The sequence below is a fragment of the Triplophysa dalaica genome, chromosome 24 (assembly GCF_015846415.1).
Source record: "Triplophysa dalaica isolate WHDGS20190420 chromosome 24, ASM1584641v1, whole genome shotgun sequence".
NCBI classification, from domain to species: domain Eukaryota; kingdom Metazoa; phylum Chordata; class Actinopteri; order Cypriniformes; family Nemacheilidae; genus Triplophysa; species Triplophysa dalaica.
Window position 1 is genome coordinate 13921345 of NC_079565.1, and position 18643 is coordinate 13939987.

The 18643-nt window shown below is 38.1% G+C and overlaps 1 protein-coding gene across 2 annotated transcripts; it reads left to right on the forward strand.

Moving 5' to 3' along the window:
* The first annotated feature begins 171 nt into the window (after nucleotides 1-171).
* nfatc3b (nuclear factor of activated T cells 3b) lies at nucleotides 172-18225 on the forward strand. Of its 2 annotated transcripts, none has more exons than XM_056739590.1 (10): nucleotides 172-540; nucleotides 2180-3293; nucleotides 3415-3577; nucleotides 7624-7823; nucleotides 8334-8506; nucleotides 9817-9957; nucleotides 10070-10125; nucleotides 10274-10400; nucleotides 11684-12463; nucleotides 17590-18225. In XM_056739590.1, exons 1-10 carry the CDS (start codon nucleotides 456-458, stop codon nucleotides 17655-17657), a joined length of 2907 nt encoding a protein of 968 aa, XP_056595568.1. In that variant the 5' UTR covers nucleotides 172-455; the 3' UTR covers nucleotides 17658-18225. The 2 variants fall into 2 exon arrangements, with proteins under 2 accessions (XP_056595568.1, XP_056595569.1); XM_056739591.1 differs by having other exon boundaries at nucleotides 11687-12463.
* Nucleotides 18226-18643: the final 418 nt, after the last annotated feature.

An 18643-nucleotide genomic window follows, 5' to 3' on the forward strand; every position in this document is an offset into this window, starting at 1 on the left:
AACGTTTATTTTTTTATTATATTTATGCCATGCAGAGATTGATACGAAAGCTGTTGTCTTATCGGTCTCGCGATACATGGATGTCATACTCCAACCGGTTTGCGCAGCGCGCACGAAGTCGGTGTTTCCTTTTCGAGTGAATGTAGTCTGTCAAATGCCGTGACGTCAGCACGGAGTGTCAATGTAACTTTAGCTTTCAACGTACGCGCGGGACTGCAGATGAACACAAAACACGACATTAAACGTCATAAACCCAAAGAAACGAGATCAAAGGCTCGATCTAACCAACTTCGGAGGACAAAAACGATATTTTGAAGAGTGTTCCTGGTTTGCTGCAGATCGTATAAAGTTGGAGCGCACGATCTCACGTCTGCGCACGCATGGTCGCGTTCTGGTTCACATACATGTAGTTTTGGAGTTTAACTGGAGGAAGTGGAGCAGTGCTCTCCGATGAAATGTCTTCTAACTACAGTGACGAACTGGACTTAAGACTAATTCTTGGGGAGACCAGTCACAATCAACCCTCGCTGGCCCATACAGGTTTGTACAGTACTTGCAGGGGACGCGACGCGAACGAAATGCGCGATAGCAATGGAAGCGTTGTGGTTCCGTCGAGCATGGGTTGTAATGTTTTCGAGAAGTGTTCGTATTCGGATCGGTGCATTATTCTAGGCAAATGAACGTTGTTTTTACTTCCTTATCTTTCGGCATCAAATGTGTCAGTTTGTGCAGTTGACGCGCTTGAAAGGAAGGTCAAAACTCTTTCTCGAAACAACTTAAAATTACAATAACAGGTACATTTACTGAACTTTTATTTTATTGCCCAAAATCCCTTAAACATTAGGCAAACAATACCATCAGTTTTTCATTTCTCTGGTTGTTTATTTCTTTGTAAACAAAACACTGGTACCGCAATAGTACTACACTTGTACTTCCTATACAAGCTGTTGTAGTTGTTACACTGTAACTACACTGTACTTATCTGTAGGTTGCTTGTGCGTTAATTCCTCGCTGATAACAAATTCAGGAAGTCACATTTGTTATTGTTGTATATTTAAAATTCATTTTATTCCTATAGCATTTTAACACTTTGCATAGTTGCAAAGCAGCTTTACAGAAAATACATTTAGAACAGACCGGAGAGACGTAAAGTAAAAATATACGTTCATAAGATGTACATTAGTGACCCTACATATGTAAAAATAATAATTGTTTGGAGGATTGTGAACTGACTGCTGAATGTGGAGTGTTATCAGTTTAGTAGCATCTGTAGCTTGTGGATCAGTGTGTGTGATATTTGTGGTCAGCTACTGTTGCACTTTTGACAGCTGTCAGCTTGCTCGCTTGTCTGAATAAGCAGCAACTTTAAAGTGTAGTTGATTTTTGCAAAATATACGTAACCAATCTCACTTGGCAGTCGACAACATTTGGTTGTTTTTGGTTAAGCTACGAAACAACAGGGTAGGCCTAAATAATTATTACCATCTTATTCCCAAGACCGTACCAGTTGTTTCTGAATACAAGAATTTATAAGAAGTTAAGTTTCAAAGTTTAACAAAATTATATTACTTTAACAAGCCTGGAAATCCCAATTTTAAAATTTCTTTCAATTTCATTTCGCTTCACCTCTGAACCAATGTGGACTTTTCATAAGCCCCATGCTCAATAAAAATATTGCTATAGAACAATTTATAAATTAAAATAATGCTATACAATATATAGGCATTTTTTTCTGTAATAAAGCCTTTCCAGCTGTTATGGGAACAATAACAAGTTGTATCACGTTACCTTAACTTTCTTCTTGCGAAAATTGACCATGGTTTTGCAACAGTTACCATAGTTAACTATGGTATTTATAGTAAATCTATGGGTTTTAGAAATGATCAATCTTCCAAAAAAACATGATTACTGCTCTTTAAGTGAAATAAAGCAATGGCTAAACTTTGTAGAGACTTGGTTGCGGCTACGTTCTTCCACAGTATCTGCTTCTGTGAATTCGCGTTTGACTACATCCTGGTGAATACAATCATGTTGCACCATATGTTTATAATAAACAGTCGAATTTCCTTTGAAATGCGTAATGTTATAAAGTAAGCTGTAAAGTTTCACGACTAATATCAGGGCTATAGCATCTTCAGTGCTCTTATTTTAAAATATTCTTGTTTGTTTGTTACCCTAGAATCCAAATTGGATGATGACGCCAACTGCTACCCTCTTTTTGCCAGCGGCCCCGGCTATCCTGCGGGACAGCAGGACAGCTGTTCAACCCAGCCTTATGCCACCCCTCATCCTGCTTATATTCAACCCATGGAGTCTCCCAGCCGGGTCTTCGACTGTCCAAGCATCCAGATCACTTCTATCCCAGCCAGCTGCCACCAGGACCTAGGTGCCCACCAGTTGGACCAGTCAGCAGGTGCTTGTGGTGAGGACGCTGGTGCTTCTCTATCAAGGGACCAGCTCTTCCTCCCCCTAGAACCGTCCTACCGGGACACGTCCTCACTGTGTCCAAGCCCCTGCAGCAGCTTGTCCTCCCGCAGTTGGTTGTCTGATGCGTCGTCTTGTGAATCGTTCTCGCACATCTATGATGATGTAGAGGCAGAGTTGAATGAGGCAGCTGCTAGAGTTCGTCTAGCTTCTCCTCTAATGTCACCTCAGGCGTCTCCGCTGCCGTCCCCCCTCAACTCTCCCCAAGCGTCTCCTCAAGTGTCCCCACTTGTTTCCCCCTATGGCTCACCCAGCTATTTGGCCACATATGGAGATGACGTATGGTACCGTTACCAACACCAGCAACAGTCTTTGCAATATCAATACGCCCAGTCACTGTCGCCTTATCAGTCACCCCGCACCAGCGTCACTGAGGATACATGGCTCAGTCCCTGTCCCCAATCCTCGTCCTCACGCCCTTCCTCTCGTCCAAACTCACCATGTGGAAAAAGGCGTCATTCCAGCGCAGAGGTCATTCCCAGTTTGCCGTCTCCTCACCTTTCGCCCAATGCCACACCCTCTCATTCTCCTCGGGGAAGTGTCACTGAGGAGACGTGGATGGGAGGCGCTCACCAGACACTTCTGTTGGATGAAGACATCCCATTAAAAACTAGGAGAACATATCAGACTAACCACAACCAGGATCAGGCGTCTCTGCTGCATGGACAACAGGACTCTGGTCTTCAAGACCAAGGTCTAGCACTGTCCCTTCCCCCTTTAAGAAAAGAGGAGATAATGGAACATTTCTTATCTGTTCCAAGGCAATTCTCTTGGGCCAAACCTAAGCAAGTTAACACTCCTTTATACAGGTACTGTAAAGGTAAACATTTGAACCATGTTAGAAAAAAAGGTTGAATGTGTTCTATTTCATTGTCCAGTGGGAAAAAACTTGTTTGTTACAGCTTCTGCTGGTATGTCTTATCTGCTCAGGTCCTCATCTTTACCTTCATTGGATTGTCCACTGCCCAGTCAGTTTGGTCAGTGTGAGCTAAAGATGGAGATCCAACCTAAACCTCACCATAGAGCCCATTATGAGACGGAAGGCAGTCGAGGGGCCATTAAATCTGAATGTGGAAGACACCCTATTGTAAAGGTCAGGCTTCAGTTCTAAGATCAACCTTCCATAAATGTTATTTTACCAAAATTGCATATTTTTCCAGTGCTACAGTACTTTACCCTAACCTTCTACTGTAATGTTCACTGTTAGTGAGTCATTCATAGGATGATGTCCCGATGAGTGTAAACACTGTGGTTCTGTGAAAAGGACAATTGTTTGCCCAAACAGTGGGTGATGGGTGTATATTTGGGAGACCTGTTTGAAAGTCATTGTGTTTGACTTTTCCATTTGTTGACGCTATTGACTAAGAAATTGTAGTTTAGGGGCCATGGTGTTAAAGGGATACTTCAGCCAAGAAACAAAATTTCCCCATGTTTACTACCCCTCAAGGCATCCTGACTGAATGTAACTTCTTCTTGAAGAATAATGCAGTCTGAGTTATAATAACACGTATAATTTTTCTTCCACAGAGAAGAATGTGGGGCAATTTTTGAAGCTCCAAAAAGAGCATTTATCGATCAAAAAACTCCTCGACACGGCCCTGTGGTCTTAACAAAGGTCTTCTGAAGCGAATCGATGCGTTTGTTTAAGAGAAATATTCATATAGAGAGTGCTATTATCTATAATGTCTAATTTTCATTACCCCTTGGTTGAGCATGAACCTGATGCTTGTTTTTCTGGCAAATGACAAACGCAGTGACAAACGCGGCATTTTTCGTTTTGTTACAAAAGGATACCGTCTTCTTTATGCAGTAGCTTTCATCATCGTCATCTGCCAGAAGAACAAGCCTCTGGTTAACGCGCAGCCGAGGGATAACGGAAGTTAGAGGTTAACGTTAATAGTCCTCTCAATATGGATATTTCTCTAAAAGGGCCGCTAATCCAGGTGTTTTTGCAATGTAAAAATAGTCAGTGGTATCCCCAGAATGTTTCTGTAAAGTTTCAGCTCAAAATACACCACATATCTGTCATTACAATATGTTGAACATGGCCATTTGTGGCTGCACGGAAAACGTGCCGTTTCTGTATGTGTCTCTTAAAATGCAAAGGAGCTTCTGCTCCCCTCCCCGTATGCATAACAGGAGGTAGAGTGCTTACACATGTGCTTTGGATGACGTCAAGAAAAGCAATGTGGTGAAAAGTGCTTTTACGTCTGTAAAGCCCTGTCCATCCAAATCCATACACTAACTGCAATAAAAATCACCTTAATGCCTTTTTAAAAAATATGAATTAAATGGAAAAGACAAAAACATAGATAGAACAACATATGCTGACCATTTGCTGTATGAATTGTTGGCCATTGATGATTAATCATGTGCATGAATATTACTAATAGACATAAACGCGGATATAGGCAAAACATGCATTCAGAGTACTTGTATATGACAGACAGGTATGTAAAGATCAGAAATCAGTGTTCTTACGTTGTGATTAGCAATTTCTGCGTAACTTTATTGTCTTTCAAATGCACACTCTGTTTCTATCCGCTCTTAGTATTGTCGCACTTAAGACATATGAGAAAACACTAAACTCACACTGCTATAGAAAGACACTGCTATAAGAAAGACACTGCTATAGCTTTCTTTTGTTGTAATGAATAAGCTTTACTGAAATTATGTTGGTCACAGGTCTTCTGAACTGATGGGCGCGATGCGTTTTAACACTAATGCTATGACATAAGACCTGTCTTTGGACCATTGTAAAGTCTAAGGTTTAGCCGCGAACATGTTAACAACATTCGCTAGCATGCTAAACACATTATTTAAGAAAGGAGATTAAAAAACGATGTGTAATACATAATTCTTCCGGAGATGAAGCTTTATCGCGACCAGCTGGTTGGTACTGATCCACTCTACGGTACGAAACCCATGCTATACAGACTATATATATATGCGACCCCCGGGAGCTGGAGATACATTCAGCGGAAGGTGACTGGCTGGAGCCTGTTCTTCCGGGCGGTCCCGACCAACGAGCCGGGCTCGCAGTGCCTCCAGCCGCAGCGCCACCGGGTCCCGGAGCTTCGATTTTTCAACCTTTCCAGCTACCGGGACCTAGCGTCCAACCTAGGGGTCACATCGACTCACAGTCGGTGTCGTTCGGAAGCCGCACGGAGACCTTACCAACGAGTCCTGGCTCGTATCATTTAATCTTTCCGAACCGGAGTAATGGAATGTTGGTTTTTCGATCCGAAAAAGTAAATTCTTCACGAACGCTAAGTCATCATCGTCCCGTCCGGGATTTTTGATCGTTAATAACTCCGGCCCCTCGGAGCTCTTTGCATTCTCCGGCTCCTGCGTTAATGGAACATAAAGAATTTTTTACAGCACACCTTTGTTTTTTCTCATACATTTTTGTCGTTGGCTAGTGGTACATCTGCTCTTGCCTGAAAATAGCTGACAGCATGTCACTGGCAGAAGGTGGAACTACACGGTCATGGGCAGGCGTAAAACAATGTGACATCACATTGATGAGAGATTACCAACAGCCTGTTTTGTGTCACTGTTGTGGTTTAAAGAAGTTTGCAAAAAGAAGAATAGATGGATTTGTATAATTACAGGGGGTTTTGCACACACGCTGGCAACTCAGTTTCCGTTAGAAAAACATTTAAAAGTGCATTTTCTAGGATAGATGCCCTTTAAACAAATGCATTGATTCACTTAAGAAGACCACGGAGCTATGTCAAGCTGCTCTTTGATCGATGGACGCACTTTTTGGAGCTACACATCCATTCTACCAAGTGTAAGAAAAAGGATATGTGGTATTATAACTCTGACTGCTTTTTTCTTCAAGTAGAAAGTCGTATTCAGTTAGGATTCCTTGAGGGTGAATAAAAATGGAGAAATTTTCATTCTTGGCTGGAGTTTCCCTTTAAGTTCATATGTCTGTGCAGTTAAATTGTATGTGTTGTTATACAGGCAGCTATAAACATGTTGACAGTGTAACTTGAACTTGCTCTGCAAGATTCTGCTCAAAGTGTTTTTCCACTATGACAGCAGATGACCTGAAAAAGAAAATTAAAGAAAAATTTTAAAAGATTGTTTAAAGCTGCAAGTTCGTTACTTTTGCCTCAAATGCCACGTTGAACCATAAAATTACACAAAACTTCCATTTTAACCCCCCAAAAATATAATTGCAGCTTCATTGTCTGCTATATTTCCCTTTAGAGCTTGAGCTCAACTTGTGGCCACACTTTAAACACAGCATTGTTAGAAATCAAGTTTGCCAAGCCAAAATCTTTGTTATTGTCTAACATATTTATGTTAGACTATTTTAGATGGAAAAATTAAAAGATGTGAAACTTGATTAAACGTGATAAAGGTTTGTATATTGACCTAATAAGTTGAACGGCTAATCATTGTGTTGTGAAGCAACTTGTCGCTGCCAGGTAATGGCGATATTAGACATTACTAAAATGTAATTTATTGATTATAGTTAATTATTGAATCATAACATCTATTTTTAGCGACTCTTTTTAGTGTTGTTTTTGTTAGTCAGGCTGCATTGTGCACATAGGGGTTTGTTCACTGAACTCTCACAGGCGTTGTTTTCATTGTTTGGGTAAGTTGCGAGCTGCTTCCTAACCTCAGGGTGTGTTTCTCATCTCGCATCTGCTCTGGTACGTATTTGGACCAGCTTATTCTGTGAGATAAATCACTATTGATGTTATTTGAGCTAATCAGTTGTTTTATATACCTTTGTAATAAGAAAGAAATACATGTGATTGTTATGTATTTCTATAGTATTTTCATTGATCCAGAGCGTTAGATGCAGATATCTTGTGGTATTTTTAACATGGTTCTGTGGTAAGATCTTAAGTTACACATGTTGGGCAGTTTGTTGACCCTAGTTACCCACAACACAAATGGGCAACGCTTTCTGCCATCAGCGAAACAGGTGAGCTGAGGCTTCGAAAACAAACACATGCAAAACTAGAGAACGAAAGACATACTTTGAAAACTGGCTTAAAAGAAGAAAGCAGAAAATGACATGAAAAAAATGCCTTGAGGTTTTTCAAAAACTAAATACTATTAAAGGTTTGAGACAGCTTAATTAAGCTTGTTCACTCTATCATTTGTTTTCAGCTCATAGGCTATAATGAGAAAGCAGTCAGCCTACAGATGTTCATTGGGACAGCAGACGAGCGTTATGTTCGGCCACACGCCTTTTATCAGGTGCACAGGATTACAGGAAAAGCCGTTGCCACACCGAGTCAGGAGACAGTGATTGCCTGCACCAAAGTTCTGGAAATACCTCTCCTGCCTGAAAACAACATGTGTGCCAGGTATCTGTCCGAGTCACCACTAATTTACATTTACCTGCCTTGCACCAATCAGTGAGAGAATGTGTTTTTGCATAAATTATGTATTGACATGGCAGACTGTTTTGCCTTTAAATAACATGGCTGGCTGAATGCACCGCAGTGAATGAAAATAACTTTTCAATCTTTTAGTTTGATTGCGGATTGCAGTTTTCACGGAAGTACACTCTTAAAAACAAAGGTGCTTCACCATGCCATAGAAGAACCTTTTTGTCCGAATGGTTCCATAAAGAACCTTTGACATCGAAAGAACTTTCTGTTTCACAAAAGGTGACAAAAAAAGGTTCTTCAGATTATAAAAAGGTAAGAAAGAGATAGTTCTTTAAAGAACCACTGACTGAATGGTTGTTTGTTGAACCAAAAAATGGTTCTTCTATGGCATCGCTGTCATTAACCTTTCAAGGACCTTTATTGTATAGTGTACTGTAATTAAACAATCTTTCAGTCTAATGAAATACACTTTTCCTTTTAAAGCATTGACTGTGGTGGAATCCTGAAGCTGCGTAACTCTGACATCGAGTTGCGAAAGGGAGAAACAGACATTGGACGTAAAAACACACGTGTGCGTGCAGTCTTCCGTGTTCACATCCCACAGCACAATGGGAAAGTTCTCTCACTGCAGGTGGCGTCTGTACCCATCGAGTGCTGTACGTCCATTTAGACATTATATAACAACATTTCTTTATGCATTTCTTTTTCTTAGTTTGAGACATTATCTTTTTAGAAGACATTTTACTGGATACATATTTGAATACAATTATTTTGTATATACGGTTTCAATGCAACAACATAAGCAAATGTTACTGCGCACGTTTGTGGACTGCGCTTAACTTCCGGTACACATTCCCAAACAATAGAGTGCCTGTAGATTATTTCTGATAACAAGCAAAAGAAACCGAGAAGAAGCTGCGATACCAAGCTCAACCTTTAGATGTCAACGTACCATATGGTTTCTTTAAATGCGACAAAACTACAAGAACCATTTAACAAATTGTATATGTGATAAAATTAGCATACAACAAAAATCAACAAGTGTTATTAAATACAACTATTATACATTAAAATACCAAACAAAATATAAACTAACATAAATTAAAATAAATAGTTTCATTAAATTACCACTAGCAAAACCGATTAACAAATACAGACGGAAGTTAGCTGCAGTCCGTACACGCGCGTCCGATGAAACCGTCTATATCTGCAGAAAAAGTAGCTGTTATTGTCAATTATATCTATTCCTCAGACTATTTAAAGGGATAGTTCACCAAAACGGAAAATTCTGTCAATTTACTCACCCCCAGGTTGTTTCAAACCTGTACACATTTTTTTTGTTCTGCTGAACACAAAGGTAGATATTTAAAAGAATGTCAGTAACCAAACCTATCTCATCCCCAATTCACTGCAATGGTAGGGAAAATAAATACTATACGAGTCAAAGGGGGATGAGATCTGTGTGGATATTGTATTATAACAACCTTGGGGTGAGTAAATGATACCAGAATTTTCATTTTTGGGTGAACTATCCCTGTAGCCTGTTTACCGTCACCCGTTCCGTAGACGGGACACCTAAGTTTGCGTCAATATAGTGCATGTCATTTCTAATCGAATCATGACAAACTATATATAATTGGAAAGGTCTAAGACTCTAGGATACAGATTTCTTTGGTGTGCTTAGATTTTTTGTTATCCTTTTGCCACCGATATTTTTTTATGGATTTTTTAATCAAAGAAAAACATAAACTTTTTTATGTTGGTTTTATTACATTTTTGTGTTTATGTATTTTTTTTATCTTAACAATAATCATCTACTATTCTTTTTTCAAACGAGACCAACCGTAAGTCTGCAGCTCCTGGGTATCACTTTGCGAGACAACTACAGTGACTTTCGTAATGCCGGGTAGCCAATACCAAGAGGAATATATTGATACATAATTTATTGTTTTTCTCTATTCACTAGCTCAACGCTTAGCTCAGGAACTTCCCCAGGTGGACAGCTTTAGTCCCACCTGTGGTTCTGTTACCGGAGGAGAGGAAATGCTCATCACAGGCCAAAACATCAACCCAGAGTCAACAGTCGTCTTTCTAGAGAAGGGATCTGGTACGTGACTCACATAAATGTTGAGTTATCCCAGGCTATTTTAAACTTTTGTCCTATCATACATTATAGGTGTTTTGTTTTATAATCACAAAAATGCCTTTCTCCATTGTAGAGGGTAAAATACAATGGGAGGTTGATGTGAAAGCTATACAAGAAAAGAGCAATAATGTAAGTAACTATGTTTCTTTCTGTTTTGAGCATATAGAATTCCTAGATATTCTTGTTTTATTTGAACAACAAAAATAATGGTTTTGATAAAAGCATCCCTATAGAGGTGCAACATGTTTGAAGTTTTTCTGTCTCTTAACCTGATTAGACAAGCATAGTGGTGAAAATTCCTCCATATTACAAGAGATCCACAGCTTCTTCCAACCAGGTGCAGTTTTACGTCAACAATGGAAAGAGAAAGAGAAGTGCTTCACTTTTCTTCACTTATCTCTCAGGTATATTTGCTTATGTGTAGTAGAGCTTTGACTGTTAGATGAAATCTAGTTCACTTCATATTTTTTCTGGCCTGTCCACTTAGACATGAAGAAACGAAATTTAGACCTTTAAAATTCTCATTAACAAAACCATTTAAAACTGTCCATCATATTGCATGTTTAAAAAAAACAGAAGAAATGATGCCTAAAAAGTTTGTATTAATCATACATAATCATACATAATAAGACATTAAAGTCCCCATGAACCGGAAGTTTCAATTGTTTATACTTCCGTATTCGATCACATTTCCAAGCGAAAAGGAATTTCAAACGAGAAAATTGGTGGGCGTTGCTTGCGTTTTTTCACTGCAAATTGATTGGATGCATAAAAACAGCTTTTGCCTTTTGAAATGAAACTGGCAGCAGACTAATAGTTGAAGGGGAGGAGTTACTGGATGCTTCTTCCTATACGTCATTTGAGATGGATAGTCAATTCAGATTTTAATTGAAGATTATGAGGGTACATGAATTTTAAAAAGAAAATGACCCACATAGATAAGCTTTTTACTATAAATGCTGCAATATTTCATGAAATAATAATTGTATAATAATAATTGTCTTTTTTTTTCACTGGGACTTTAATGAAGTATATTTTAATACAGATTTATACATGTCACTTTTTTAGGTGTAAATTTGGTAAAAAATCTAGGTAATAAGCATGAAAAAAGTTGTGTGCACAGCGTGACAAGGGAATATTAAGCTTTCAACTAGAAAAATATAAAATAATCTGTAAACCTAGTAGCCATTTGAAAGGTATTGGTTGGTGTTTCTTCACATAAAATCAAACTTTATGTATATAATTTTGTGTGCAAACAATCCTTTAAAAATTTGAGGATGATGATTGAGGAGGATGATAATATCAGTCATGGACATACCTTTTTTTGTCATTTTTTGTCAGTGAAGAACATCTGGTAGAACATAATATTGTTTTTTGTAGAATATTTAAATTTGACTAATATTAATATTTTATATTGTTTAAATTACAACATATCATTCACATAGAGTCGTACATAAATTAGGACGTGTTATGGTAATGAGAATTTTGGTAGAAAAAAATATATATATTTGATGTTTTACCGAGAATCCACTAAAAGCTTTACTGCCATGATGTTTAAGTGGTTTTGTGAGAATGACCCTGCTAGTATTGAACTGGTCTGAACATTTCTTAATACTTTTATTATCTTAACTGGGACCTCAATTTAATGAAAGCTACTTAAGTATTGTGTTGAACATCTTCATTCAAGCAGGGCAGGTAAAGCAGGAGTTTAGCTCGGAGCTGGACCTTGTCACAAATAATCTTGAAGACCATCTTACCACCCCAGCTGGACTCATCACAAGTGAAGACCAAATACCATCTGACCAGGTTCAACCACTTGAGCAATGGCTGCTGTCCAAAGGATCTGTCTGTTCTTCAGCTCATCTCGGTTTCTCATCTCAGGATCCATTGTATCTAAACCATTCTCATCAGGCGAACAACAGTTTTAGCGCTGGCGTCCACTCCATGTTTCACAACCCAACAGTGGACTTTACAAAAACTTCATACCACACACCTCAACAGAACCTGTCTTCTAAAGGACAGCCTTTTCTTCCTATTGGTGACGGTTCATCCCAACTGTATCCTGAGCAACCAATTCCTCAACTAGGCAAAGGACACCAAGGCATGCCTTCAGAACACAGTCATAATCAAATCCAAAACCTCGCTCCCCCCCCAGCATGCAGCCAGTCTCTGATAACTAGCTCAAATGTCCATAGGTCTAGTATCCACACTCCAGTCCAATTTCCAGAGTTCACCTCTTCTGAGATGTCTCCTCAGCATACTCTTACTAAAGTGCCTTCACACTCGTTGTCTATTGAGGAAGCCTTGATGGACCCTGATCCCCATAAACTTACATCACTAAAGACAGCCACATCAAATTTCAGATCTTCACACGATGAAGAGAGCCTAAGCATTAAACCAGAACCAGAGGAAGAGGAAGAGCTAACCTTTCAGACCATTGGACTACAGGACATCACTCTTGATGATGGTAAGGCTCTAAAGTGAAAGGGGTTAAGCTGTTATGTATTTTAAATTAGTTGATTTACAGGTCATATAACGCATGGCAAGATTTGAGCATCATGTACATTAAAGGCGGGGTGTCCGATTTCTGAATTTTTCTGAATTTTTCTGAATTTTTCTGAATTTCTGTTAAGACAAAGTCGGACCGAGTACAAAACCACCTTGTAGCCAATCAGCAGTAAGGTGCACAGTACACAGGACAGACATTAGTTGAGCCGAGCGCTGACAAAGGCGAAAGATGGGGGTAGGGGTGGCTATGTTTTGGTGATTTGAACATCAACAACGGCAATAAGAAATCAGACACCCCGCCTTAAACAACAGACTAGTGTGACAGAACTGTTTACTAACCTTGTCTGTACAAAGTTAACACTTGCCAAGTACCAAATGCAAGTACATTGGGCTTTGGTGATTGAATAAAACTCCCGTTTTACGGCAGCTCTAGAAGTAAAATTATGGCACACTGTATTTTAAAAGCAATAGTCTGCTAAATACAGTTTGATGGTCAGTATGATTTTTGTATGGCCGGTTAATTTCATCAATTCACATCCCATTTGCAGGTGTGGCAAAAAAAACATTCACGTAAAAATGTAGTCCGATGTAATAGAAAGAATTAGACAGTTTTACTAAAATTACACTCACTAGCACACATTTGTAAAGACATTCGAATGGACAAAAATTATTTGTCTGTGTATGTGACAGTGTGTAGATGTATTTGTTTTTTTAACCTAGAACATATTAAGTGCAGTCATTATGTAACTTTTTTTCTCTCGATCAGTTTCTCTGTTTGAAACATAAAATTGCAGGTTACTTTACAGTTAAGGTCAAAATATCTCCTGACAGCTCAAGCTTTGCATTGTGGATTAAGGTAAGAAGTCCTCTGCTATTGAACCCAAGCACAGAAATGAATATTTTCACTCAACAAAATGACCCTACTCGTTTATTATGATAGTATTTGTTTTCAGGTAATATTACACACTTTTGTTTGCATCTCATGCTAGGTCAATATCTTACCCCAAGCCGCATTAACAAAATATTTGCTAGTTTGTGCCATATGCTAGCCAGACTTTTTTGTTTACTCTTGAGTAAAGCTAGCAGCTGCCACCCTGTGTGTGTTTAATTATAGTGTACAATCCCGCAGTGCAGTGGGAAAGAGGATACTGGCATTGCATTGAGTCGCAGAAAGAGCTAAATATATTGTCGAGGCTAATCCGACACTAGTGTTACGCAGATGTATTGTGAAAAAAACTTCTAGCATATATGGACTTGACCTTTGCTCATAAAGGTGCCTATTTCTGTTTGTTTCCTAGAAAAACATTAGTTATTTAATCCACTTTCATAGCAGAATATGAGATAGATTGATTTGTATAATTGGTATATGTCATTAGTGTCAATAGTATGTATTAAAAGAAATCGTTTGTTTTAAATGATACAAATTACATCTAATTTAATTTAAATATATAGCTTAACAGTAAAAATGTCATTTAAATGAAATAATTAAATTGAAATGCAATGTACAAAATATATATGAAGTCGGAATTAGGATAATCTTTTTAGCCAATTTTTCTTGTTAAATACCTTTTCATTGTGCGTACAAATATGACGTATAGACACAAACAAATAAAATGAAAGAATAAATTCCTAGGGCTGCCAGGCATTTGGCGTTAAGCTGCCTTTTCACTGGGTTAAGTTCACAGATAATACAAATTAATTCAAAGAACTTATAAACGTGGGGTAAATACTTCAATTTTAATTGACAGGATCTTTGCTGTATGTTTTCAAATATTAAACTAATTGAAAAACTTTAGTTGAATGTACTATAAAACTAGTTGAGCAAGCATACTTTTTACTATTTGAGTCCAGTTTGGGCCAACTATAAAATAACTAGGGATGCAGGATAAATTATCGGCAATATCGGTATTGATTTCTGTGGAACAAGTTACTACTAATAATAAGGGGGTCTAATAATAAGTTAGTCATACGACTCAACGACCGGAAGTGATGCATTTCAGTGTACTGAAATCACCATGTGTGAACAGAAAATTGTTACTCCTTTTTTTGTTTACCTTTGTCAGTAACATGCAAATCCTTTAAAATTGATTGGTTATTAATAATTTACTATTATATGTTTATATATTAGTGGTGTATTATATATTATATATTAATATATAATATATAATATATATTATATATTAGTAAATTCATTTTTTAAATCTAGATTAATCTAGATTAAAATGGCTCATTTGAATTCTGCCGAAGGCATTCAGAATATGTGTGCTACCCAAATAATGACTAAAACGCGGGTTTCTCAAGCCAGGTGGCGCATTAGACCAGGGGCTCATTTCCTGTTTCCAAAATGCATCACAAAGTGCTTGAGAAAGCTGTTTTACTATGATAATTGGTGATGAAAATTAAATTATGTTCAATAAGATGAACTTGTGTTTACTTCCGCATTAGCTAAGGGATGATTTGAGTTTAGGTGGTACTTGAGACTGGAAGAGCTCCTACAGTACATTTACATTTAGTCATTTAGCAGACGCTTTTATCCAAAGCGACTTACAAAGAGTGAGGGAGCAACAAGCGATATGTCATACAGGAGCCATAATACATTAGATCTCAATACAAAGTTACTGGTTTCAACTAAAGGTAGACCACTACCTGTTGAGAGAAAGTGTTTTTTTTAAACCAATTCCGCATTGCACAAGGTGCAAACAACCTTAGTCTTGTCGATGTTTCTATTGGGAAGCTTCTTAAAAATTAATATTCCCTGAAGCAAACCCGGCGGCTTCATAGCTGCATCCATGTTAGCACGTCACGTTTGATGCGGTAATTTCACAGTAACGTTATGTTGTGTTCAGACCAAACGCGAATGGCGTGTCAAGTGCGAGTGATTTATATGTTAATGCAAAGAGCCAATAGACCTACTTGCGGCGCGAAACGCGCAAATGAAGCCCTGGTTATGAGATGATGAGGCGGCTTCTGCTTCCGCGAATGACGCGAATCACGCGAGTTGAAAAATCTCGTTCTCGCCCCGTACAGTGCAGTTAAACTGGTATACATCCGCGCTAAAATATCAAGGTGAAAGTCATCATAGCTTGCGTAGTATAGACCCAGCTCCCAACCCAACTTTGAGAATAGATTAACGGCGACATTTTTTTTATCGCGCGATAAGAGTCTCACTAACGCCGTTAACGGCCCACCACTATTATATATTATTGTTTTTTTAACATTTAACGATGGCAAATATTGGGAGAATGAAAGCTTTTCAGCACCTTTTATTGGATTAAGCTTTTTTCTTGTATTGGCGTAGGTTTACATTCAAACTAAATGTTCCTCGCACGACTGCCAATAGGGGGCAAATTCCGACAATCGTGTCTAAATGTTGCGTGCAGTAAAATACCAATGGTCTGACGCCACTTGCCATTTTCTCAAGCAGGGCCGTTCCTAAGCTTTTCTGTTGTGTGAAATAACAGCTAAAAGCCCAATTGTACTTTGAGGCTGCATACATTTTACAACACAAGAGCACACCATGATGCAAAAAGAAGTGAGATGACCTTAAGGAATTAAAGAAGGCGGGAGTTATGTTATTAAATGTATTGACATTTTGTGTTTCTACAACCCAAAGTCCTCCACAAACCTCCATCCATGCAAACACCACCACACAACCCTCCAAAAAGTTGGCAGCCCTATAGTCTCGCATAATTTATCGCCGCTTTCTTTGGCCAAGGCCCTCCAAAGAGGCCATATGACTGACAGGTAAAGCCACCCCGTCATGTTTAGAGGTGTGGAAATGTCCCCGCAGTAACAGACCGGTGTACATTCATGAACATGTCAAAAGTTAACAGCATCAAGCGTTAAAGCTTTTAGTCGATTGTAATGAATTATTATTGCAACCGTTGTAAACACGACAGCTTTCTTTTTTCATCATAAGGCTTAGTGTTGTTTCCTAGCGGACCGTTGAAGAACGCGACACGCACGTCTCCCGGAAATCCTGTGAACTTCAACCAATCAAATGACGACTTTGAACGTGTTTCCAGAAAAGTGTGCCTTGTGCATCAGACTTTAAACCAACAGTCGGTTTGCGTTACATCTGAGGCTGAGACTAGCAGCGCTATGTATACCAAAATTAACATACCAAAATATTCCATTCCATTCCATTTTCTACCGCTTATCCGAACTCCCTCGGGTCACGGATACCAAAATATAAATATTTAAAATAATCATTAGACAGAATATGTGTATTTTTGTTTCCACTACTCTGTTTTACCAGGCCCACCGTCACTGTGTCTCAACAGCACTTGTACGTGTTGGAGAGGGCAGGTGCAGTGGACTGGAATACCCGTTGAGTGAGTGCTGTTGTCCGCTATCGTGCACATTCGTTGCCAGAATATGTGTGTGTTTTCTTTCATCTACACTCAAACAGAGTCTTGTCCAAATGCACACAGCGATCTTTTCTATTTATGGTATTTGTGACCCACACTCTATACGCTCTTTCTCGTTTCATATCGGTGATGCGTGTCATCTTGCAAAGCTTGTTGCTTTTTTCATTACTTTTGCCTTTGTCAAAGAGGAATTTGAGGAACTAGTTGAAATGTGAACATTAAAAGCAGTACAGCAGGCTACAGCAACAGTAGTAAGTCAGTTTCAGCCTGTGTGGTTTAACAGCCATGCGAACTGTGAAGTGTAAAAGATTCTGTGCAAAAACTTAAGCATGCTTTAAATTCAAGTGCTGCAGAGGAACATCAAAGATTGTGAGATGTACAGTGTGTCCTCGGATGGATGTAATACAGATACAATGAAATGTAGCTGATTTTTTTAGTCCTGTATAGGAAATTACCTAAATAATCTGTCAATGTGTAACACATTTTGGGCTTATTTTTGTTACATATTATTTAAAAAATAATGTAATTGCAAGGATTGTCCAATTGTCATATAAAAAAGAAGGCTAATATAAAAGTAAGTTAGGATAATTCAAAAGTGCAACAAATGCTGCATTGCGTGTATAAATGCAATTGTTTATTGGCAATGAGAATTTGGGGGGATTTGTTATAACCCAGACGTGTTCTTGATGTTCTTATGTTTTTGTTCTTTTCGCAGTAAGTGAGATCATTGTCAGAGATTTGTTCGAGACTCCAGATTCAGGGAACACCAACAGCATGCCGTAGCTCCCCTCTCATGAACGAAAGGGTCTTTCTGTTTGAGATGTGGTAATGATACGCCTTCCGTATGTCTTCAGGACAGTAGTGAACTGATAAACAGAGACACCTCATCCTGACTTAAGTTCTGAATAAAGTTGTTTTCTATGAACAATGCCATGTATATTTTTCCAGTTTAGAAGAGAGCGCATAGGAATGTTAAACTGGTCATATCAAATGTGAATGTAAAATTTTGACCAGTCAGTTTATGATTCAGTGCCTTAACCTGGCGTGCCTTTCAGTCATCATGTTGAAGTATATTTATTTTCTTCTCTTAATCTGAATTTTATAACTGTAGTAGCACATTTCAATTTAAAGTTGCAATTTATGATAAAGCAATTCAGAATACATTTTAAAGACATTTATATTTACAAGTAGGAAATTAGGCACAATCCGACGTTTCAGTCTGTTGAATTTCACTTTAATGAATTTTGATATATGTGATACGTCTCAATACATTGTTTCCGTAATACTTTTTAGTGCTTGATGACTGTATTTATGAATTTTTACAAAACATTAAACAGCTTTTATGACATTATGTGTGAGATTTTTCTTTGAATTAAAATTATTTAAGGACTTCAAGATATTAAACTATCAATTAAAGTACAAATGTAATGTTACACTATTGATTTTATTCCAAATGTAAATATAACTGTTCACGTGTTCAAATGTATATTTTGGATTTATTTTACGTATACATCATATTATAAATCATTAATTAATTTTTAAAACGTTGGTGATTGGTGAATGTGGATAACTTTTTATGTCATGTATCTATTAATAGGTTATAACATGACAAATTGTCATGCTAAATAATTTTAATGTACATATTTTATTCATGCGAGGCTTCAAGTTTAAACCGTTTTTGTAAGGATTTACATTGCAGGTATTTATTTAAGGTTCTTGTTTGTGCGAGAAGGCACGCCCCTCACGTTGCGTAATGACACCGGATATTT

Bases quoted from the DNA above. Each gene is read 5' to 3' on its own strand.
- nfatc3b (XM_056739590.1), top strand. From the start codon at position 456: ATGTCTTCTAACTACAGTGACGAACTGGACTTAAGACTAATTCTTGGG. The intron at 8,507-9,816 runs GTACGTCCATTT...TCTATTCACTAG, and splicing joins GTCTGTACCCATCGAGTGCT to CTCAACGCTTAGCTCAGGAA. The intron at 10,401-11,683 runs GTATATTTGCTT...TCTTCATTCAAG, and splicing joins TTTCTTCACTTATCTCTCAG to CAGGGCAGGTAAAGCAGGAG.